Below are 25,773 nucleotides of genomic sequence, written 5' to 3'. Positions count from 1 at the left end.
TGTGGTGTTTAGTCTGTGGTGTTTAGTCTGTGGTGTTTAGTCCGCCACTCTTCAAATTATTTCTTTCATTAATTTAGGTTTACAGTCAAATCTCCATCAATCAGGTCTCAGGTGAACATCGTGTTATGCACAGATGCCTCAGTTTGGCATTCTAGATGAAAAGTCATCACCCTTCAGAAACTTTCCTTTTATTCCCTCTGATTTCTTTTTTTCTGTCAAGTTTTTTTTACATGTGTGTGGATTTCAGTCTGGAGAAATAAAATAACTGTTGTGGGCTGCAAGGCTGAAAAAAGTTGTGATATATGCCCTTTAAATGTCATCCTATGGTAAAAAGTAGAGAATATATTTTTTTCTCTTTTTGAAGCATCCATGTGGACCCAAAACTGAGGCGTTTTGGGTCTGAAAACATGAGACTAGAGGTGTTCAAACTGGAATGTTTTTCTCCCAGAACCACATTTTTTCTGGGCTGTTGATGTAAATCGTGTCGCTGAAAGCGTCACTCCTTCTGAAGAGAGTTGCTACTTGGAAAGCATAATAAAAATGACCGACTTCCTTCAGCCTCTGAGTGTGGCAGAGAAAGAGCCTCCTGTCTCCAAAATAAGAAACTGAGATTTTCAGCAGTAAAATTAGATTCTATGTAAAATCCCTCCTAACCCTAAAGGAACTTTATCTGACAGACTTCCTGATTACTTGACTTGTTGTAAAGTTCTAGTAATTTTCTTAAAAATGTTAATTTTTAGTTATTGAACCTTACATGATAAATCCTGAAGGAACATTGATATACAGAATACATAAATTTATCCGACAAACTTTATGTCCATTTAGAGTTTTCTCTTCAGATTGTGTTTGGTCCTAAAATCTTAAAATATGAAGGGATCTGCTGTCAAATGTTCTCACTCAGCTCAGACTCTGAGAAACAAACAAAGATGTTAAATATTGTTAGGATAATTGAGTTATTTGAAACGGGTATCCCTAGACATCAGCTGTTTTTTTTGTTTTTTTTTGTACTGACAGAGGACGTAAAGTAAAAAAACGCTGAAATAAAAAGAAATGTAAATAAACTTAAAGCTCACAAGCTTCACTAAATCAGTATAAACATTTAGCCCATTTATCATATTCCCCATAAAATTTTATTATTTTTTTTGTCAAAATAATGCATTCTGTAATTACTGTGTGAGATTTCTACATGCTACATCATGATTTTGGTTCTATTTTGTTTTGAGGCATGAAATGCATTTTAAAATTTCTCATCCACTCTGGAAAACAATGGATTAGTTGATAATAATTCTTTTTTTTTAGCTCTTGTGGCTCCTAATATTTTATCTTTTTTTTCTTTAGCATAAAATACGATCTGCCAAGCTGTAGTTTAAATTGAGAGATGACTGAAAATAAAATGCTGTGCCTTTCCATCACAAAACTGACATGGGCCAAATAATGACTCTAAATAATGCCCCTGCGTCCTGGAAAAGGCAGATGCAGTGGACCCACAACCTCACACAGCTGGCATATTTATTGAAGACTGTATTTTCAGTTGCATTTGCATTAATTAACAAAGTGATAGTTTAATTTATTTTAGGTTTTGTTTTCATTTGGGGAAACTCGGAGTGGAATGGAAACTCTCAAAGGGCTCTGGGCCGTATTTTTAGACAGTGGAGAACAGATTTACCTTCAGATAGACAAATATAACACATTTATACCCCACACACACATATATACACCTGCCACAGTGGAATTGTACTCTAATGGCCTAAATAATTTTGAACAAAAGAAACTAGGATGCTGCTTTGTCTGTACTTTATATTCATAAAAGGCGAAAAAAATCCAGTTTGTATTATGACTGCATCAGTCTTCTTTGCATGAACTTGAACCTGACATTGCTTTGCAACTGTATTGCGATCGCAGTACCTTAATACCTTCAAAATGAGACGATATGCAGAACAGTGTCTGCCTCGTGTCTACCAGTGACCCGTGTCAGAGCGGCTCTTAAATCCCTTTTATTTTCTGGAAATGGGTAGTGAGCTCAGTGCTGCCTGTGGTGACCTGACCTGAAAGGCTGGTACTGATAGCAGAGCCACCGCTGACCTTTCTTATCACGGTTCTTTTTCAAAGTGACCCAACGTCCCTCAGGGAGAGTTAGCCTAAGACTTACCTTGTCATTATCAGCTCGGTGTGTGAACTGAACATATTGTCTGTGAATATGAAACAGTAAATTTAGCTTTTATTGCATTTTTTACACCTTACTTTCACAGGCATTGAACTAGAAAATGTTTTGTTTGATTTAATGAAGAGAGATGGACTAGAGCTACATGGTGGGTTCTTTGATTGAGCCAGGCTTATCTAAAGTAGGAGTGTCCTGAAGGGCAGGTTTCCACAACCTGCGTTTCTTCTTCAGCACAGCTTATTCAAATAATTAGGTCACAAGGAGGACAGTGTGGAATTTGGTTGGATGCTGTTGAGGCATTAAGGCCTTTTGATTCAGATTTGCTAAAAGTTTCTGGTCTTCAGCCCTTGAGGACCAGAGATTCACACTCATGATCTACAGACATTGGAAAAAGAAGGTTTTTATTGAAAAGAAAAAGTATATCCCATTATTTAACAGCTTCTTGAAACATTTTTAGAAGCAATAACTCTCAGTACTTGTTTTCTGTCTGATTTTATTAGTCTCTTACATCATCATGGAGAACTTTTATCCCACTCTTCAAAATATTGCTTTCACTAATTTAGGTTTACAGACATGTTATTCTGTCCAGCTCTCCTAAACTCCCACTGCATTTCAATTAGGCTGAGGTCTTTACTTTTATAGGCTATTATAAATTCTTAAAAATGTCTGTTTTTAGCCATTGTGTTTTAGATTTACTCTGATTTTACGGGCCATCGTCCTGCAGATAAACCAGTCTGGGCCGAGCTTCAGCTGTTGGATGGACAGGTTGGTATCCATCCAGTTTATCTTGGATGGATGGATGGATGGATGGATGGATGGACACCATCTGTTGGCTGAAAAACAAACCCATATCATCACCATACTTTCATGTGGTATGATTTGATTTTTTCCCCAAAACTGTTGCTGTACATTATGAACAAACATCTCTAGTTTGGTCTCGTTTATCCACAAGACATTATACCTGAAATCTTGGTTCATTCAGATGCAACTTTACAAACATTAGTGAGGCTGTTACATTGTTCCCAACCAGTGTTGGTTCTGTTGGACCTCAGCTTTATGATTCTGTTTTGGATTTTCTCTAAGCATAGATTGACCCATTTTGGAGTAATTTTACTGGGTTCTGTTGTCTTTAATGGTTCCTCCTGTGAACAGTCAGCTAACTGTAGAACTGTTGTAAACCTTATTTTGGAAGCAACTCCCCTTTAAGGACGATGCTGATTTATTTCTACCTTGGCAGTGCTTTAACACGCCTGTATGCTACAGAAAAAAATACTGACTAAACTCCTGCATTTATAGAGGTGGACACACTGATGACAAATTATCCAAGTTCATCTGGTTAAACACCCCCAGCTGCTTTTTTAAAAATCTTTTTATACACAAAGAAAGCAACAACAATGCTAATTTTCTTTTACCAGGACTCTAGCTGTCATAATTAAATGAGTAATTTGTTAAAATGGGCTTTAAATGATAATTGACATCCCAGATTGAGATAAACCTATAATTAAACTGGTTAGATGTTCAATACTGGGTAATTATTTCATGCTTAACAGCTGAATTGCTGTGAACTACTTGAGCAACGTCACAGTGATCTTATCTTAATCCTCCCTGATTGCAGCTCTCTTTATTCAGGTCAGAATAACCCCATTTCAAGATATTGAAAATAACTTGGATAAACGTCAGTCAAAATTCAGTATACAGCTGGCAGATGTTGGGTTTAAAGTTTGCTCAGTCTCCCTGAAGGTGGATGTGTTGGAGTCAGTTCAGTGGCTGTTATGATTTCACTGATGACACTGAGGACTTCTTGTCCCTTGGCTGGTGAAAAGCATAAACATCATTTCTTGGCTTCTGTATTAAGGTTTTCAAAACTCTTAATGAGAAGATTTGAATTAATTAAGACATAAAGAGAGGACCAGAATTATTCTTAAATGTTTAAGTTTTTAAAAAATGATTCTGTGAAGGATTTTATTCAACGATGCCACATTCATTGATCCATCTGTCTTCTATACCCACTTATTCATGAAGGTTTTGATATTATTCAGTGTTTATAATTATTAATCAAAAGCAACTCTAAACATGCTTACATGAACTCAGTGTTTTAGCAGTTTTGTAGTTTGCTGGAAGTTATTTTCAGATTAGAGCAGCATAAATCCTGAATGCTGCTTCTGTTTAGTTTCCATTCTGGAGATACAAAGTCGACCAGAACCAGAAGACTTGGGTGGTCTGGAAGGTCGATACAGCGACAACAGGTCTTTAAAATATTTTGTTGCTAAACCGTTCAGTGATTTATAAATTAGTAAAATTATTTACTCTGACCTACAGGGAGCCAGTGGAAGAGCTTTAGAGCTTGGGTGACGTGCTCTGTCTCCCTGGTTTTAGTGAGAACACCAGCAGCAGCGTTCTGGATCAACTGCAGCTGTCATCAATTATTTATAGGCAGTCCTGTGAAGATACTGATTCAGTAATCAATGCAGTTAAAGATGAACACATGGATGAGTTTTCTAGATCTTGCTTGGACAAGAAATGTTCTTCAGGTGATAGGAGGCTGACTTTGTAACTATCTTAATGTGTCTCTGAATGTTCAGGTCAGAGTCCATCACAACACCCAGACTCCAGGCCTGATCTTCAGTTTATAGCTGTAATAACTGAAGCTGGGGGCTGAGTCTAGATCGTCCCCTTTGATCCATAAATGATGACTGCAGTTTTGGACATTTGGAGTAATGGCTTCTTCCTCTCTGAGTGGCAGCTATGTTCATTTTGGACTTGTTTATATTTGGAAAATTCTCTGTTACCAGCTTTAGCCAGCATCTTCACAAGGTCTTTTCTGAGGTCCCTACCTTTAATTAGGAATGGTATAGTGAAATCAAAAATATGAAAGTAATACAAAGGGACGTATGTAATTTTCTTCCACAGTGTATCTGGTTTCTGCTGTATTAGGTGAGATTTTTACAGCTCGCTCTCCTGCTGTTAGGAATGAGAAACTATTGCATCATTTGACTAAAGGGACATTTTCAAATCAGTCTTGAAACTGAAGAGTAGCTAAAGAAAAAAGGATAAAACCAGCAGGGTGTTAAGAATGTTTCTTTAGCGATGAAGTGATACTCTAAACTGAACAAAGAAAGACCTACCACTGGGCCTTTTGAAGCAGATTTAGCCTCTACACTTACTGCCTTTATTTCTGTTCCTTGATTTTTAGAATGACCTGAAGCAATACTTGTCTGCTGAGTGGGTTAACCTTTATTATCTGCGCATCTGCTTCTTGTGCATGTCTTTATGTGAGAAGAAAGTTTGGCATGCCATGAATCTGCTTTGTACCACTTAAAAACACTCAGTCTATCATCATTCGTTTCCATTTCAAGGAAAATTCAGTGGAGCACAGAACACCTATTATTTACTGCCTACCTGTGTCAAAAAGCCACTGCAATCTGCATTATCAAAAGCTAATTTTACACTCCATCTGCTTTCCTCAAGCTCACCTGCACACTTATCCTCCCACAGCAAAGCATCTTTTGCAGCCTGCTCCCTGTTTTAACAATCAACTATCTGGAGAAGAGCATGTGAAGGTTTTTCACAGTTTATTGTTGGCATGGTTTTGTTGTAGTGTCTTGGATGACTGCTGGGGATGTTATTGATAGAATGAGTCATTGCTTTCTTGAGAATTAGTGTGCATTCATCTGTAGGCATGCAGCTATAGATTCAATAACTTACATAACCTATTTACCAAACTACAAGGTTCAATTTGGAAATAGCATTTGTGTCCTTGATGAAAAAACAGGGAGTCTCTTATTGTGTTTTCTGTAGCCCTGCCTCGGCATCCAGGTGTGCCATATGAAGACACTGGTTGCCTACATCTGGCAGGACATTGTTTTACTCAACAAAAGATGGTATCTTTTGTTGAGCATCATACTTTTATGATTGCTTTTCACATCAATATTTCATAGTAAAAGTTGAAACTATGTTGGTATGACCTTCAGCTTTCTGAATTATGTATATGTGAGTGTATGGGTGTATTTCAGCAAATCACACCTAGTACAGCCCTTTTTTTTAGGGTTAATGGTTAAATTTAGGACTAAGGTGTGAATTGAGTTTAGGTTAGGATTTGGGTTAGGCATGTACTGGTTAGGTTTGGGGTCAGGGTTAGGCTATACGATAGATATACTGTGTATTTATGTTACTCTGAAACGTTAATGTTTAGTAGAACAAAGGGCTGGACAATAAAAAAAACACACAAGGATTTAAGCATTTCATATCAGTTGATACTGATAATTATTGATTAATGTTTTGTTTTAAATATTTGAAATACTTCCAAACTGCTGGTGTGACATTTCTCTCTTTTATCCAGTTTTCACTCCACACTATTGTTTTTTCATTTTTAAGTAGTTATGAGGCTCAGTGGCAAAACCTGAAACTCCTGCAGTTCAAGTTACTCAACACGTTGTTGCTAGGTAACCACAGAGTGAGTGAGTTGGTTGATGCCACCAGCCTTGTTTAGCTGGCTGTCAGATGTTGAACAGCTGAAATCTTTCCTCTGCCTACATCCCCCAGAATGCTTTGCAGTTGTGGATCAGAGTTTAGTGAATATTTTATTGAATACTGAATATTCTATGAGACATTATCTATTGATCATGTGTCTGCCATATTTATTGTTGGGATGGCCAGTAACATGGAGTCTTCACAGGCTGTGGCCCACTCGCTTTGTTTGGGATTGAAATAAGAAAGAAAACATTGTGGGCATGAGATAAACTGCACATGGTCAGGAATTAGTCTAAATTAGATAGAAAGAAAATTACATCTAAATTAAAAAGCAATAAAGCTAGATCATTTCTCTACAGCAAATAAATGACACAATAACCAAGCAAGCAAAATGTTTATCACTTCAGAATTTAATTTGAACCATTAGTGAGGGTACTGCACATTTTATGTTGGTATGAATTGTGTAAAAGATGCATTAGGTGACTTGAAAAGGAGATGCATTGCATCATATAAAGCAGCCCTGTAAGACTGAGTGATAATTTAGTCTGAACATCAAAAATAAGCCAAAGCATTGGATGTTTTTATCTTTTTTAATCTTTCTTTTTTTTTCAAAATCTCTTTCTTACTGTTTATTCAATCTCACATGCTGTTCTTTTTTTTTTCTTTAATTATGTAAAGCACCTTGAAATGCCTTGCTGCTGAAATGTGCTATACAAATAAAATTTGATTGATTGATTGAAAAAGAAGGCATAAATAATCAAGCTGTTGTTTTGTGCATCATGTTTGCCTCCACAGCCAGATGCTTAATGTGGTCAAAGATTCATGCATCTATAACAGAAAGACATTTCTAAATCGATTGCATTCAGTGATGTAAAAAAGTGAAAACAGTATTAAATATGTATCTGTTGTTAGGGAATGTTCACTTATTGATGTCTAATCCTCATTTTTTTTTTGTATCTCCAAAAAAAAATATTGTTCTGCACTTTAGGCACTAAAGTTAATCTAGTTAAACTCATTAAAAACAAATATGAACAAAAATGTGTTTTGTATGTAGGGAAAAACCGAGGGCTCAATATTCCTGGCAGCTTGTGAGCCCCTCTTCAGCTGAAATGACTTCAGTGAAGCTTCTTCGAGCCTTTTACCTCTCAGTCTGAGGAAAGTTTGTCACACTGCTTACTGAGGGGTTTCTTCCATGATCTGTCCAATTCAAGTCACGTCATAGCGTCTCCAGGATCAGGATCTTTATAGGCATTAAGTGAACAAAAAGACTTCCTTAAGATCACATAAATTAAGTAATTACTGCTATCGCACAAATAAGACAGAAAATATGAGAATAAATCAAATTGAATGAAATGCTAAAATAGCTTTTTAAAAATATTTTTGGAAAGGAGTAAAGCTTTGGTTTGGTTAAAGTTTTAACTGGCAAAACTGAACTGAACTGATGTATCAGTCAAATTTATTGACTGATTCAAAACATTAACAATGAATATCCAGTAAGTCATTTGTAAGTTGTCACATCAGCAAAGCAGCAGATAAGGCAACATGGTTGATGAAAATAGCACAAGTCCTTGAATGGAGCCTTGAGGAACTCCACATGTAAGTGGAAGTGGTGCTGCAGGACTCAAAAATAGGTAGAAATAAAACTCACAGATTTATCAAGCTGTGACAAGGTTAGATTCTTTGTGTGAACAGAAGGTCAAAACCTAGTCCTACCATACACACATTCACCACATTCTCATATTCTGAGCAATCACAGCGTTAGTCGTAGTATCATATCGTCTCATTTGGTAACGTTGGTTCATTGTGTACCGAGGCTGAGTCTTTACTACGTGGCCAGAGTTTAATTTCTGTAACTTCTGTGCATCATTTCATCATTCCAGTAAACTACAAAGCTCACACCAACATAAATATTTTTTTTGTTTTATGCCCAATATTTTTTTCTTTTAATATTAAATAAATATAAGCCAAGCTTTATTGTACGTTCATGCATTTTTTAAAAGTATTTTGATCTTTCTTAATGCACATATAAGTCTCAGTAGTTCAATTATGTATGCAGTGAACTCTTCTTTCTACATTAAAAAAATCCAGCAGGTCTATTAAAATTCAAAAGGTTCAGGAAGGAAATCTATATTCATGAAAATTTGCTCATTTGTGCCGGAGAATTCAAAATCAATACCATATTCACACTGATTATCATGCCTCATTTAGCAACCAAAGAATCAGCCAGTCAAGAAATTCAAATTGCTGGAGCAACATTACACTCAAGACATTTGGACAAAAAAAAAACCCCAAAACTTGTTAATATTTCAGATGAAGTATAATTAACACCCTCATTACTAAGTTTTATCTTTACTTGTGAAAGATTTGTTGCCTGTGGACACAGCAAGGTTTGCTGTCTTTAGTGTTTATGTCAAGATCAGGAAAGCTTGAAGGGATGTTAGTCACTTCACAGAAGTGCGGAAGCATGCCCTGACAGACAGGCTTTTGATGGATAGGAAATACAGCAGAAGACTGTCAAATGATTTTCAAAGGCCTGGCAACTCGACTGAAGAGATTCATCAGGGAATCTCGCCCCCCAACCAGCTGAGGCAGATGGCTGTCCTCCCCCAGTCTTATTCCACTGGAGGTCTTTCTCTGTTTAAAGGGAATTTCTCCTCTTGTTGTTTCTCAACTGTTGTAAAACTGAGGAGGAACGGGACCAAACGTTGAGCTGAGGTAAAATTTGTTTCAATCTGGAGGTTTTCTGATGAGTAGGCATTCTAAATTACCATCATTAATTGCACCGCATTGAATTAAAGCGTAATTGGATTGAATTTGTTAGAAAAATGGCTTTAATTAATTTAACATGTCTTAGTTTGCAAAATAAAACCCTGGGCTTTCCAAAGTTCTTTTGGTTTAACTTTCACTTTTTCACTAATTTATGTCTCTTTTTACATGATCTTAAAAGTTTAAAGATTTTAAAACCATCTTGAACAGATGAACAAACGTGTATGAGAAACAGAAAGAAGACCTGACATATGTATCCTCATCTAGTGCATCGTCTGTGTTCTGAAAGCTCTGTGGGATTCACCTTGTTGTGTTCAAGTCTGATGATCATTTTTGGTTAGTTAGTTTTTTTGTTGCCAAAGGTCTAAATGATGTTTTCTGTTAGTACTTATCCATTTGTTGAGCTAACAAAGTTAAGATGAAAACAGGACATTTTGATTTAAAGGTAACGTCCAAATCCCAAAAGAAAGAAATTTAACTTAAACACTAAAGAATAAATATGAAATATTCAAAACAGCAATATATGTTCTTCAACTATTTTTCTTCATCTATCTATCCTACACTTCACAAACTGAAACACACGCCTTTAGTAGAGCTGCCAAAACACAGCAGGTTTTAATTGATTTCCTCTCTGCCGTTAAATTCCCTCTATGTTCCTAAACATGTTCTGAATATTCATTGGAAGCTTATTGTTTCCTGCTTTGAACATCACCTTTGTGTATTTAAATTCTCAACCATGAATTTTAACAGTTGATTTGTGTGTTCATGATAAGAAACAACACGTATTATCCTTTTTATTCTTTTTTTTTTTTTTTTTACCTTGTGCATATTTTTTGCGAAGCCCTTCTGCATGTCGTTCCCAGATTTCCAGAGCAATTAAAGGACATAAAGCAGCTGCTGGAGAGATGAAGGGATTTTGTTTATTTTGCTCTTCACAGCTTGTTAAAAAGTAATTATAAAGCTTTGGTTAAATGTAGCCTTTTCTTACTTTCATGATGAAATAGTCCAGAAGATTGTATTTATTATTGTTCCAAACTCATGCATGTGGGAACATCTGCTTTAAAAAAACACTTGTTTTGAACTCTGCGGTCTGATTTCATACTTTAGAGTTGATTATACAGTGATTATTAAGTGAGTGGTGTGGAAGGTCATCATCTGAGCTAACAGTTCACAGCGTCTGTCACCGCTCCACCTTCCTCCTCACTCTAACAGTCTTCACTACCTGCACTTATCCAATTCTCATTGATTTACACTTGGCTAATCCTCTGAATGTACGTTATCCGTCTTCATCCTCAGAATGTATGCACACGGCCGAACAGAACCAGCTGGGAGCGTAAACATCCTCCAGACGTCTTGCATCTTCATTGTGGTTGAATCCATATAGAGCAGCTTTGCATTCAATTGTAAAACAGCAGTAATAAGTGTTGCTGTGATTTAGTATTTATCACTTACGGTTGCTTTGGCATCCAGCATGTATGTTTGTTAAATGAGGTGATTAACTCACTATTTGCTCTTACCCACTTCATCTGGATCCTAAATCCGACTTTAATTATCAGGCACATGAGAAGTCTGCAAACAGTATTTAAATTCACGTGTGCACATTGAAGGAGTTATTAGTTGCTTCACGGTCTCTTCCTGAAGCAATTTCAGTGCAAATGATGGGGAACAAAAACCCACAGTTCGTCTTTTGCAAATCTTCCAGCAGCGTTCTTGAGCCAAACGCCGTTCCATGTGTCATTGTTCCTCTGCTGCAGCTTAGCGAGAAATTAACTAGCCGTGAAGGCTCAAATAGGAAATCAAATCCTTAAAAGGCTGTACTTGAGCTACTGTTGAATCCTTGCAGGTCCATATTAAAATCCACCTTTACAGAGAAACGAGACATGCTGATTGTCCCCATCACATTTTATCAGCTGTAGGATTCCAAACCTAATGACTCATTACGCGTCCTGAAATAAACTTTGGAAAATGATTTAACTTGCAGGGCGGTGTCACCTATGTTTAGGTGGGAAATTAGTTACTCACCAGCATTTTCCAGGAGTGGAAGAGATCGACTTTGAGATCCTCTAGTCACTGGATGTTGTTGGCTTTCTTAGTTGTACAATACTGCATCGATTTTGGAACGCTGCTGCTGGTGCAGTTGGCAGACTGAGAGTGGTGAGCTTTCACTTTTCAAAGGAGGCACAGATATTGTACATCACAGTCCTCAGTCTGTCTCTGAATCTAACCTCTGGATTCAAAAGAAACAATAGTTTAACAAAATTTATTTTTTTATTGTCACTGACTAGCTTTGTATTCTTATCTGAACATCTGATGTTATCTGGTTGGACAAAGAGGTTTCACCCTGCATATTGTATACAGCTGTGCTGGTCTCCCTGTGGAGGAGTTACTGGTTTTCGGACCTCATATTCAGAAGTTGAACTTCTAACGTGGGATAGCGATTTTTTTTTCAAGGTGAGCCAGATTTTGCCAGCCTGTATTTCTTAACTTTTCTGCTCATCCTTCTGCCATGGCTGCAGATTAAGATCAGGTCCTGATTGCTGGTTAGCCACAGGAAACCCTGCAGGAGGAAACCTGTGCCGAACATCATCATCATCGGTCACTTTAACCTCTCTTTCATAATCATGTAGTGATTCCCAGAGGTGACTTTCTTGCTTGTGAGCTCCCTTTGGTTATCCATCCAAAAGTAATCAGTACTCTCAAGAAGCGTCTTTAAATATTTTGATTGGTTGATGAAACGGTCTATATTCTGCACACTATTTCCACCTTGCTCCTCCTGTGAACAGCTTATCCCAGACAGTTCCTGACAGTGTTTAAGCACCAACATAATGGTAAATGTAGCGTGAAGACTGTTCTCTTTTGCCAAGGATGCAGGAGTGTGTTTGTGTGTGTGGGAGAGAGAGAAAGACCAAGAGAAATAAGGAAATGGAGCTGAAGTAAACAAATGCATTAAATTCACAAATTGTGTGCAAATATGAGTCACTCGCTGACATATGTTAGCTCCTGTTCTGCTTACTTCAGTTGTTTCTCAGAATTTTAGCACTGCATACATTAGCATGATGATCATATTCATCACATCGGTGTGCTCCAGTCAAATCAGCTTCTTATTAAAAATCTGATGCTTGATTCACCATGGAAACATGAAATAGTCTGTAGGAGAATATATACATAGATGTGGAGCAGAACAGATTTTACAAACTTAAACGTGACACATGCGTTGCGTTGTACTCATTTTAAGTTGAACATTTGCAGTTCTTTCATGAGCTGGAAACCAGGCCAGCCTTTTCTTTGGGAATATACTTCTAGTCAGGAAACAGTTAGTCTCTTTTTGTCTACATCGCTTGTAATAACATTAAAGTGGATTCCTCTTTTGCTAAACATGCACTAACTGCTGAGACATGTAACAGCATCAATCATGCTGTATAAGAATCATCAGGATTAGTCCTGTCCTGTGTCCTAACATCAGTCTTCAGTGAGAACCAGCCAGAGCTAAATATAGTTCACCCGTCCAGCTTTATATAGGTCAAGATTCCCATCTACAGTTCCGCTGTTACACTTCAAGCTCGTAGTACTCCTGCTGCCGTGTATAATCTTGGCAGTGTTTTTATCCCTTATCTCTCGCCGCTTCCATCCTACAGGCAATGTGGAGCTTTAAGGTATTCTGATAGAATCACTGTTCTAATGCCAAAACTCACAACAACAACAACAACAAAAACCTGCAGAGTTTTCTCCGCTCTCTGCAGGATATTTTCAGTGTCTTACCATTTTAGCAAAAGGGAGGAAAGCTGCCAGCGGTGCTTGGATTTGTTTCTGTGGTTGTCAGGTGTTTTCCTTTGTGAGACTTTTCCCGAGGGGAAACCAGCTGACGACCACAGAAGTATCCATGCTTTGATTTGTTTTATTTTTTTCTGCAGTCATGGGATGCTAAATTAGGACCCTTGAAAAGTATTTTTGTCTTTACCTTGGCATTACATTTGAGATTTATTTACTTCAGAGTTAAAAAGAAAGCCTTTGCTTTGGTCTGTTTTCATCCATTTTATCAATCTAAGCAAATTTTCACTGGAAAATCGACAAGAGTTTAGCACACCAGGGAATACGATGATACCAGCAAAAATGGTATCATGGGAAACACATTTCACATGGTGGCGATGAGTTTTTTTTTTCCTAAATGTCACAGCTTAACAATACAGATGGGGGTATTTGTCCAAATTAATTACACCATGAACGTCCAGGGCTGCGCAGAACTTTTCCTTAATTTTTTTCTACCAAGAAGGAAAAAAATGTTCTTTTAATCTTTTAAAGTGCTCTTGATCAATAGTTCTCTTGTTCAATGTAGTCTTTGTACCTGACCATCACAGCATAAAGTGCAGCATGTGCTTAAAAAAAAGTGGATAAATGGGGGATGAAAGAAGAGTTAGGCCTATAAAAAGGAGCTCAACCTGAAAGACTAAAAAGTCCAACAAAGACCTGGCATGGACCCTGAAGGATGCATCATCCTGCATTTGATCAACAGCTCTATGCAAAGTTTAAGGTTGTAACTCTAGGAATCATTTTGTTGAAGATAAAATATTTCCTTTGCCTGTCACATCGTGTTAACTTTAGGATATTTGTAGATTATCTGAAGAAATTGGAACAAATTGAGTATTTTTGACAACAAGCCTTAATATCCAAAGTAAAGCTGACCTTCATAAGCTGGAAGAAATGTTGCTCAGACCAACTTATTGGCCAGGTATCTCATACAAATTTCTCTTGATTGACCATAACAAGTTGAGCAATGGACCCACTTTTTTTTGTGCAAATGCACCTAAGAAATATGTTTGATTTTTTTTTTTTTTTTTTGTAAAAGTTAAACACAGATGTTTTCATCTGTTTTAGGGGTTTCTGAAATATTACATCTAGCATGTTGCTGGACAGAGATTGCAGAAATTGGGTATTTTTGTTTCAGTCATTCAGATGAAACCTTTAAATTTCAAATTTAAATTTTAAGCATCTCACTGATATTGAAAATAGCTCATTTTGAGACGTGAACTTCTACACTAAAGAGTGAACTTGACCGCTCTAATGTGTTTATGATCATAGTAAATCAAACTGCCACCAGATGATTTCAGTTTTTAATTCTATTTTTGATCAATTTCATATTATTACCTCCATCCTGTTGCACTATTTTTTTCCTTGACGTTTGTTGCTTTAATTGTTAAATTAAACACAAGGTTGATGCTGATAAATTTGAAACTAGAACCAAAAACCATGTCAAAACCATGAGTAAGAATGAAGAACAAAGTTCTGGCTTCCTAAAAACAAAATGGAAAGAAATGAAGTTGAATCCAGATTTGCTCTCTCCTGTTTCGGTTAAGACATTTAGTTTAACCACGTTTGCGTTGAATAAGCCACATTCAGTATAATTTCTCATGGAGTTCTTTCTCAATCATCTGCCAAATGCAGCATCACTCTGCTGCTTATCTACTGCTCTTTCAAATGAATAAACGCATCTGCCTTGTAGGGCTTGTCAGATTTGTTTGTTAAATTCATTCTTATGGAGATTACAGTGAAATGCGCCGGCTGTCATTACTCTTCCCGTCATGTTTTGACGACTGTGTGCAGTCAGAGTTCGCTGGGAAATTTCCATTCAGCTTGTGCGTTGTTGCACAGACGCAGCACATTTTGCTTTTGGAAAGTATTCAAGTATATATTTAGACAGAATATTTTAAATTTGTTTCATTCACATCAGTAAAGAACGTGTTTTAAAATCTGTAATTAAAGTGTTGGAAAAACCTATACTTCATTGGCTATTGGTGATGCATGAGTCATGTCAAACCTTAGAAAAGGTTTTTTTTCATAATAAATCACTTTGCATCTCATGTTGCTTACTAGTTGCAAGGAAAGCTTTTAAAAGAAAATAACTGTTAAATGTAAGGCACTTCTCTGAAAGCTAATTATTTTTTAATTGTGCCAAATTCGTAGCAGACATTTTAAACACATTATTTTGTCACTCGAACAAAGCTGTCTGATTAACTGTTGTCATAAAAAGAGATCCCGCACCAATTAGATTCAAGAGGAAGATGGACTTAGAGGGAGAGAACAATCTGCAGATTTGTCTCCATGCCAGCTCCGACAGATGGAAAGAGCAGCGGAAGGCTTGGAGGAGAGAACGGTCTTCAATTTTAACTAACGCTACCATCAGGGCCCTTTAAAGTTTCTTCTGAGGCAAAACTGTATTTAAATGGACGAGCCATTGCTGCAGAGCGCCCGTGTCTTCAGGATGTCTCTGTTCTGGTTTTTACCAGTTTGTTTGGCAAACGTGCAGCATGGAGACTGAGCTAAATCAAACAATCTCAGCCCATTTCAAGGTGTTCTTTATATCAGCAGAAATAATATTTACAGATTGTATTTGAGCAGGTGTTTAGTTTGTTTGTGCCTCTCAGAGGGAAGTTGGAAGTGAGCCATTTTGGACAGGGCATCAATCTACTCAAAATTTTTATTTATTATTTTTTTTTTTTTCTTCAATTGATCAGTTAGTTTTAATGATTAATTTTTTTAAAAAAAGCTATTGCATTGTAAACAATGACTTAAACTTTAAAGTACTGGATGTATGTATAGAAGAGCACCTCCAACATGACAAAACATAAATACATTTAAAAAATGAAACCTGTATTCATTTATTTAGATTAAAAAAAAGTCAGATTCATGATGCAAGATGAAGGAACTTAAAAGGGGAGTATTACGAAAAACTTTAATTTTTTTTAGCTTTGTCTTGTTTTAATGTTTTTCCCTCATCCAAACTCTACCTGAAATGCTGCTTTGAATCTTTCATGCATGTTTGAGGAATCCTTGAATCTCCCTTGGCAGCCATTTGCCTGAAGCTCCGCCTATTTACCCAAAGCTCCGCCTTCGAGCTGCTGCTGCTAGTCTGGAGGAGCTGAGAGGCAGAAGCTCGACTGTAGCAATTAGCAAACACCTGGTGGAACTGCGCATCATACAAACTACTTTTCAGTCACAAGGGAGTGTCAGAAAGGGCAAGAACTTCTTAAAGAGACAGAGGGCAATTTTAAGGTGTCAGATAAGGATATGATGCAGGGTTATTTTGATATATATAGCATTTTCATAACAGTTGAAGGTAATGTAGATACTCTACTGTGCTTTAAAATGGCACTTTGTGTCTGGAAAATACATAAAACTCCCCCTTTAAACAGTTGCAAACACATTTTTTGTCATTATCTTTTCCCATTTGTAGTCTTTAACTAATTTCAGTAATAACAGAAATAATAGAAATGTCTCATATTTAATAACCTTTTTCCTTATTTATTTAGTTTGCCTAAATAATGGTGCTTGGTTCATTTAAAATCAAATGCACAATGAAATGTGATTAAAATGGGACTGAAGTAAAATTGATTTGGCTGGCTGCTCAAAGTCTGCACATTAACAAACATTCACAGCAATCAAATGTTTCCAACCAACCTTCTTCAAACAGATCAGCTGTAGATTTGAAGTGTTTTTTCTTCAGATGCTCATTAACTAAGTTCATGCTAACAATAGCAATGCTTTCCAGCTATGACCAGTTTTCTCTTCATATGTCCCCGTGATAAAATGTCAGATAATATCCATTCTTAAACTGTACAGTTTAATGCTATCATAGTGTTATTAGTGCCACTTATTATCCAAAGAAGCTTTTTAAAGTGACCTTAGTCTCTGGCATTAGTTGGTTTAATACCAATATAGAAAAGCATTGAGCTACAATTCTCAAAGTGCCCATGTTTCGTTAAAGGCAACATGGCTGACGAGAGCCTTCTTTCTTCTTTCTGTCATTCCTGATTCCATGTCCATCTTGAAGACACGCCGCCTACGCAAAGTCAGGGCCATAAGACTGAAAATGAAGAAAACTATAAAATAAAAAAATGAAGTTGAAAACTTAAATGTGAAACAGAAAAAATAAATATCAAAATATGGAAAGGTGAAGAACGAAAATAATTTCTTCAAAATCTTTTAAGAATGAACTCAATGTTTTAGTTGAACTGGAAAAAAACGACAAACTTATTTTTAGTTTGAATATATGGTTGTGTTTTTCAAGTTTTAGACAAAACCTTAAGTTTCCAATTTCATGTTTTAGTTTTTTTTTTTTTTTTTTTTTCAATTACAATTTTGGTTTTCAAATTAACAAAACATTCGGCCCCAATTTTTAGCTCCAAACCCCAAACCTGGTTCATATGACGATGAATCAGACGCTTCGTCTGCCGTGTTTGTTTTGAAACTTTCAGTCAGATGAAGCAATGCATCAACCGTCAGTGACCATCACTGATGGCTCCAGTGGCCGCACACACACACACACACACACACACACACACACAGAGATAACTCCTGCAGACGAGGAGCTCTACTCACACAAAGCATTTGGGAGGAAAATAGCAGTAACGTTTGGTGACAACTTAAAGAAATCCTAAAATAAAATAAAAAAATAATTAATCTTGAATTCTTTGTGGCCAGTCTGAATGACGGATGGGGATTTTATTAGTGGATTGTGGCAGTGCAATCTGAAGAGTAGAGGACCACCATCAGCCCTCTGCTCTGCCTCTGGAGGACTGTCGCTGACTGCCATGCATGTTAATCTCCATTTCCTTGATTATGTGTGGGTACATACGATCAAAGTCAGGGTGACTTTCTCTCCTCGTCTTCGGCTTCATCGGAGTGAGGAAGGATGAGGAAACGAGGAGAGCAGCGCTGGAGTAAACACCTAGACAGGTGTCTGGCGAGGGACAAAGATTAGATTTAGAAAGCAGCCAATGTTATTTTCTCTGCTGTGAGACTGCTGTAAGACATTAAGCACTAACTGAAGCTCTCTGTGTCCCACTGCAGAGACGCTTTTTCCCTGCAGCTGCCTCCTCAGGCTCCCAGTCCTCCTCCTCCTCCGTTCGCTTCCTTCCCTCTCTCCTCTTTTCTTCTGTGTGTGTTTAAAAACTTCTTCCTTGTACCTCATCAAGATGGATTAGCTTTGAAAGGATCCCTTCTGTTTCCATCACCGTCCCTACGTTTTTTTTCCTCCTCGGGCAGTCGTGTGTCATCCCTCCTACCTCCCCTCAGACCGCTAGCTGGCACACAGCAGCCAGCGTTTTCTCCAGCTGGAGTGGAACCGAGCACATTAAGGATGACTCTTTTAAAGTGATCAGACTTGCTGCCGTCATGTGGAGGGGCCATTTTTCTTCATTTTAAACCTTCTGTCTGCTTGCCAATACTATAGATTTTCTATCATCTCCTTAATCACAAGCTCTGCAATTGGAAAAGTGATTGTCCGTGCTGCTCTACAGTATCTGAAAAGGTCCAGTCATCTCTGTGGGCCACCATTTGAACAGTAAAGTAAGACGTTCTCTCCCTCGGCTCCCTGTAAACTTCTCGGCGTTTTTCAGTAAGCAGACTTTTCTGCACAATCTGTCAGGTAAAGAAATCCCAGGGCAAAGCATCTGTGTTTGCTGCTGCATGTTAATTCAACAAGCTTCATAATTGTGAAACCTGTTCAAAGCCAGAATGTTACTTCATCCACGTCTGATCATTGTGAAGCAGTTACAGATGGAAGATCTTTTTTATTCGAAGCTCAATGCTCGTGTTTTTCAGGTCGTCGGATGGTGTGTGCCCAGCAGGGACAGTGTTAGTGAGTCGACTGAAGATGGGGGAGATGGAGGAGGCTGACCACATCGCCACCGACTCGTCCTCACAGAAGGTACGGCACACTCTAAACGCAAGATGTGGACCAAACCTTAAAGGAATCACACTGAAAATCATGTTTTTAGTGCCCTGTTCAACAGAGAAAAGTGTTTTTTTTTACTACATCACCACAGCAGTATCCCAGTATTTACCACAACCTCCACCCAGTAACTAAAATCCACCAATCCTTGAGACCGCCTTCTAGAAATTCTTATAATTAATTTATTATAATAGTTTAAACACCAAATATATATTAATATGCACTAAGGCACATGATGAAAACTATATTTGCGTTACTGCAGAAGCTGGCATCTACAGTTATCCTTACAGCCAATCAGGGTGGAGTAAAATAAATGGCACTCTTGGACTAACTGCAGCCAATTGTGTGTCAAGATTTTCTTTCAAATTATTTTAGCAAAAAACATAAAACCTTCTGTGAATAACTTGCTCCACAAATCTGTGGAACAGGGATTGAAACCTCAATCTGTACGAAAATAAATGTAACCAGAACATTTTGTCTTCATTTCACTTTGTCCAGGTAACAGGCACATTACTGTAATTAGTGATTATAGGTTCACTAATAATTAGTGATGGGCAACATGGACTTAGATTTATCATGACATTTTGTGGCACTGCAATGATAATAATAAAAGTTAAGATAATAACTACTTTTTACTCAATTTTTAGGAAACTATGAGACTGTGTGACACATCAATTATAACCCCACAACCACAAATACTGCTCCTGACAAACATCTCCATTTTTTAATGCACATCTGTAGAATGTATATTACTACACTACACCCATTAACTGTATTTAATATTTTTTCAAATTCATTGATATTTATTGATTCTAACAATCCCAACATGATAATTTTAGGGGATTTTAAACATCATTAATTGAAATTGATCATGACAATGATAAAATATAAATGACACGATTAAGCCCCACCCCCTTCATGGCTTTCTGTGTCATGGAGGTATAAATGTGACAATGCAGAGGCCAGTTTCCCATGCAGACTTCAAAACGATCCAGCCATCGGACTGGAGCATGTGTGTGTTACTTTCTGGAAGTAAGAAAATGGGGGCAAGAAAATCACAACTCGCTTAAACTTGTCCATATTTGCAGTGAGAGCAATAAATAAAAAAAGTTTTAAAAAAACTGGAACAGTGACAAATAAGATTGGATGAAAACCCTATTTTATCTCGCCACTTGCACAGTGAGGAGGATGGTAAGGGAGATTTAAAAAATAGCTCTCCAAATCTAATTGTCAGACGACTGCAGCACAGAGTGGCATTTTGAGGTTGCCAAGTCTCAATAACAACCATCAGACTCTAGATGCAAGAAAAAGACCGTTATCTTTATCTAACATGACAAATGTAAATGGAGACTGCGAAACTCCAGCAGGGATTTAACTGGAAATATTTGTTCTGGTTTGTTGAGACTAAGATTTAGATTTTTCAACAAACACAGAATGAAAGGTGGAGGATCCATGATGCCGTTTCCCTTCCTGATGACGTGGAAATCTTGTTAAAGTAATTGGCATGAGGAAAAGTCAACACATTTAAATAGAAATATGGTAAAAAAAATATATCACTAAGTAATTGTTCCAAATCAACACAGAAATTGTTCACCAAACAAATTCAATTGTCTTCCATGGTTATTTCAGCCTCCATTATTAAACCCCATAATTAGCATGTGAGTTGGGCTAAAGAGGACAGAGTAACATCACTTTCTCAAATAAAAGTTTAGATTATTAACCTTTATATTTTTGAGATTATGCTGCTACTGTAAAAGCTGAATGTATTTTCAGACTTTTTTACCCTACTTTATGAGAGAGCCATAAAATGTGAAGCATGTTATTTGGCAAAGTACGAGTGTCTGCATATCAGATCCCTTCTGCTTATCCTGGGATTAGACCAGCTCTGCTCATACTCTCCAGTGAGATTAAATAAATTTAAGTGAACCCTAATGAGGATTTACCCGGCGTGCGGACGTTTTATCGTCGGCGTTAGCGTGTTCGTGCTGATGGGGAAACAATCTGAAATCTTTCCAACCACTTTTATTTTATCTGTGTTTCCACTTCGTTGTTTATTTGCCCATAAACATTTCCCGGATGGTAGTTTTGCTGCAGCCACCGCCCTCGTTATCCGCTCTAATCCCATTCGCTGCTCAGCTTTTAACTCAATCAGGGAGGAGAACGGGAAGAGCGAGCGTCCTGAAAGTTTGACTTTAAGTTCATGCAAATGGGATGCCATCCGAGCTGAAGTGAAGTGATATGTTCCCTCATTTCACTCAGTTTCATTCTTCATATTAATATCAAGCGCATGTGTGCTTTAGAGCCAACAGGCTTTAAATATTAGAGAAGCAGCTTTCATGATGTGTCTGATGTACTTTCATTACAATGTTGCAACATATAGACTTGTAGTTCATGCCTGCTGTCAGTGAGCTGTCTCACTTTGCATGCGTGCGTGCGTTTGTGTGTGTGTGTGTGTGTGTGTGTGTGTGTGTGTGTGTGTGTGTGTGTGAATCACTCTCTTATATAATTGACCAAGGGCTTCTGCACGGTTGACTGGCTTTAGCTTTGCCCAGCCCTGTTGCTGGTGCAGGGAGGGTCCCTGCCAGGCTCTGGAGTGTCACCGGCAATCTGCCCATGTCTTCTTGATGAATGTGTTGGCATGTGTGAGAGTGTATGAGTGTGTGTTGTCAGAGCAGATTTCCGCCTGTGCATGCTGTTTCTGTTGTAGAGAATGTGCAGAGGAACAAGGGAAGGGAAATGACATCAGGAAGGTTTGCTTCAGATGGAGTTTCTGCACAAACTTTGTGCATTTTCTTGGGGGGGTGTTTGGGATTGGGAGCTCCGGTTTGATTTGTTCGAGTGGCTGCTGTTTCTCATGAATATCCCACTAACCCTGTGAAAACACTCACCCAAAACAAGAAAGAGAATTGAGTCACCTTTGATCTGATCTCCTCTCATATTTTAGCCATCAAAGAAGCGTCGACCTCACACTGACCGCTACCCACAATTATGATAAAACACCTTCGGCAGCTGCGCTCCTGGGCTTTTTGTTAATGCTTTTCTCTGTCTCTGGCTCTTCTCACTGGGATTTTCAAATGTCAAACGTCACCTCTGCTTGTTCTGATCAATGGGCCGGGTTTCATTTGGACCCTGTGTCTGTGTGCGTGTGAAAGCATAGGCGTTGATTGGTGTTGTCCTTGCTCTAGATCCCTTCCCTAACTAGAAGAGTTTGTTCTCTTCCATTAAAAGCTTTTTTCTGGGGACAGATTTGTCTGTCTTGCTGTGTGTAATGGTTCCTCAGACCAGGCAGAGCTGACATGCAACGAGCGAGAGCGATTGTTAGCTGTCAGCCCCGCTTTGATCAGGAAAACCCAGACTTAATGCTTCAAGGGGCGGACTAAAAGGCCCAGCAGAGGCATGAATTTAACATTTGTATTTGGAGATGCAGAGTGTGGCGTAAGAGGGAAGTTTTAGTGGTTTTTTTGTATTTTTTATTTCTACATTTTTTTTAAGCCGTGTTGAGCCTGAAGTTCTCAGTAGTTTTCCTCATTTTCATGATCAAGATGAAAAAATATGCTGAAAAGTTTGAAAGGAAAATGGGGAAAACAGGAAAATCAAAGAATGCAGCTGAGAGTTGCTGAAGAGCGATTACGTTGTTTTAAAATGAAAATTGTTGAACAAACAGATCAAAAGCAAAATCTCCATTTCCAGTTTGAACCACTACTTGTGACAAAGACTAACACATTTTGGCAGCATTTATATTAAATTTGAAGTTTCTTCTCCAATTCTGACCAGCATTATTATTCTGATGTCAGTCAGCCTTCATTTCTACAAGCTACTGTAAAAACAAACTGCTTTCTTCTTCTGGAAGTGACAATTATGAGTTAGTGGAAGTTTATTTTAAGGACAATATCAGTCACACTTCTGAAACTCTGTGAGCCTATAACAAGTTAGCTGTTTTTAACACGTTTGTTTGGCCCCATAAACACACCTTTCATATTCATATTCCTACGGGAAACAAAATATAATCCTGTTTTTTGTTGTTGTTGATCCTGTCGGTGATCTTTGCAGAAAAATGGCTTCCAAAATCCTTGTTCTGTGTTGCCAGTATGTTGAGACAGATAAATTCAACATAGTCTCATAAAATTGTCTTTCTGTTTTGAAAAATAAATGGAAAAGCTGATCAGGATTTATGTTTCCTAACTTCAAATATTTTAGGTTTTCTGGTTCTAAATCAATACGCCCTTTAGTTTTCAAAATACCAAAACACTTTGACTTTTCATGACTACAAACCCAAGACCTTAAAGTGCAAAATATGTGTTACTACTTTATCTGTCCAGTGTGTGAAGAACAATAGTAGTTAGTTTGAGGTCACAGTGCAATGTGATTAACACTAATTAGTCTCAGGAGGTGGATGTGAAAACTGTTTGGATTGGTTCTAATTATTTCTGTGTCCACCTTGACTCTGATGGAGACTCTGAGAAGTTAATCAGTTCATTTGTTTAATGAAAGCTGTTAATTAATCAGTGAGCTTTTGAATGGAGTTCTGACCACAGATAGATGGACGGACAAAAACTGGCACCAGGACGTTTCTTGGACAAAGATCAAAATGACATTGTGCTAATGAACGAAATACACAAAAGACTCTAGAGTGAAAAAAAAATCTTAATTTATAACTGATCACTAAAGAAAATAACAGCTAAATTAAATTTTAGAGCTTCCAGCTTTGGCGCTGTTCAGTATCCTTTAAGAAAATCAATTCATGTCAATGATCTAAATATTTGCAAAAGGTCAATAAAGTCTGTTTTCATGTGCATTGCTGTGCCAACAAAAGAGTGAGGAGTGTTTTTAATGCCAGACTGCTGAGTCATGTTTAATCCAGTCTTTGCTCCACAACAACAGCCGTCGACTGAAGGAAACTCCTCTCTCCCTTCGCGGCCTCGCCAAGTTAACATTTCTAACTTGGCACCAGTTTGTAAAACCAGCGGCGACTGGCTTTGCTCAGTAACCATGCGGGTTCCCTGCTTCATCTCTGCGGTGGGCTGGCTCCTCTGGCTCGCCACATGTTGATTGGGGGTCTTGAGAATAAAGAACAGAGCTATCCTCTTCTTGGCTAGCAGGACACAAAGGTTTACCCCCATGGGCTGCATCCAGAAGGAGCGCTCTGATCTGGGCTCCTACTGGACCAACACGAACAGGAAGGCATAAAAAACTAAAATAACCCTGGCTCTGGCCGCCATAAGCCATGTTTCACACAGGCACTATTAGCTGATGGTGAGGAATGAAGTGACAGTTTAAATAGACTACCAGAAGACGAATCAAATGAATGAAAATGAAAGTTCAGGTTCCTCTTTATTCTGTTGGATGTTCAACAGCAACACAAACAGCAGAACATGGCTGTGGTGTTTCTTCTTCTCTCAGAAAACCGCTGGATTTATCTGGAAAGAGCTGCGAACAAGAGATGTTCTCCCAAACCCAAAGATTGAAAGAACAAGTTGTCTGTAAGGCAAAATTTGGCTAAAGATGTGAAGTGAAACTGAATCTATGTTCTTCAAGCATTATTTAGTGGTTTACATCCAGTTTATTGAAGTAATTTTATATTTTTCCTCTTATAGATTGATTTGTTTTATTTATTAAATGTTACATTAAAAGTGGGAAAAGTTTGCAAAGCATTTATTTTAACTTTATCCAACTTTTTATTTTACACAAACCTGGCATTGAGCAGGCGGTAGACGTTTGAGTGTCACTTCATTTAATGTTTCCCGGCTCTAAATCAGCACCTGAAACGTGAGCAGGAGCTGTTACAATGATATTAGCTTTTCTCTACTTTCAGACTTAATTTAAATAGTTTTCAGTTCGAGTCTTACTGGATTCACCGAGAACAAAAACAACTCACAAGTTTCACAAAGAGTGAAAAGAGAGGCATCTGCAAATTCATCAGCATTCATGAATCATAAGGGTTAGAAATTCAAAGTAATACATGGGAGGTTTTTATTAAATACTTTCAGAAATTTACAAGTTCTTTTTCTGGCAGCTTCATTGAAAAACACTGAACATAATGAGTTTGTTGCTTAGTAACACGATTAATGATGATTTAAAACTGAAGTTGAACATTTTTGTTTGGTGTGCTTGGAGTTAGGATTTCTATGCTGCAGGTTGTGTGCAAATTGACATACAGAAGATACAATATTTGTAATAATTTAATATTTGCTCCTAGAGAGGGAATTATTCATTTGGAAAATCAATAACAACTCATTTAGGATTGAAGGGGGCAGATTTCAGATCTGCTCCCATTTCAGAGAAGTCAGAGTCAATGTTTCCCTCCAGACTTTTCCTTTTATGAGCTTAATAACTGCAGTATAGGTGCAACATCATTTGTTGAGTGTCGGTACATCAGCAGCTGTTTACCGTGTCGTATTTTATGATGTGTGTCTATAAATGCTAATGTCTGCTTTTTCCCTGATTTGTGTTTGTTTTAGTGAAATTCGATTTAAGTTGATTAAATTGCTCCAAAGCAAACACTACAAAACACAACAGGAAGAATCAAATCAGATTCATGTGTTAGAATGGCCTAGTCAAAGTCCAAATTTAAAACCAGCTCAGGATGTTCAGTCTGACTAAGCTTGAGGTGCTTTGCAAAGAAGAATGGACAGAAGTTTGATCCTCTAGA

General features: G+C 37.6%; 1 protein-coding gene across 1 annotated transcript in view; it reads left to right on the top strand.

Annotated features, from left to right (window-relative positions):
- inpp4b (inositol polyphosphate-4-phosphatase type II B) overlaps nucleotides 1–25,773 on the top strand; it is a 179,077-nt gene that overhangs the window by 88,669 nt on the left and 64,635 nt on the right. The window contains exon 5 of the mRNA XM_015035564.1: nucleotides 18,995–19,100. Within this exon, the coding sequence (XP_014891050.1) occupies nucleotides 19,047–19,100 (54 nt within the window). The 5' untranslated portion in view covers nucleotides 18,995–19,046. The remainder of the gene's footprint in view (nucleotides 1–18,994; nucleotides 19,101–25,773) is intronic.

Source organism: Poecilia latipinna, unplaced genomic scaffold (genome assembly GCF_001443285.1).
Source record: "Poecilia latipinna isolate Pla-1442-1.1 unplaced genomic scaffold, P_latipinna-1.0 Scaffold21, whole genome shotgun sequence".
Taxonomy (NCBI): Eukaryota; Metazoa; Chordata; class Actinopteri; order Cyprinodontiformes; family Poeciliidae; genus Poecilia; species Poecilia latipinna.
The sequence above is the reverse complement of the archived record's forward strand: the minus strand, read 5'-3'. Positions and strand labels throughout refer to the sequence as shown.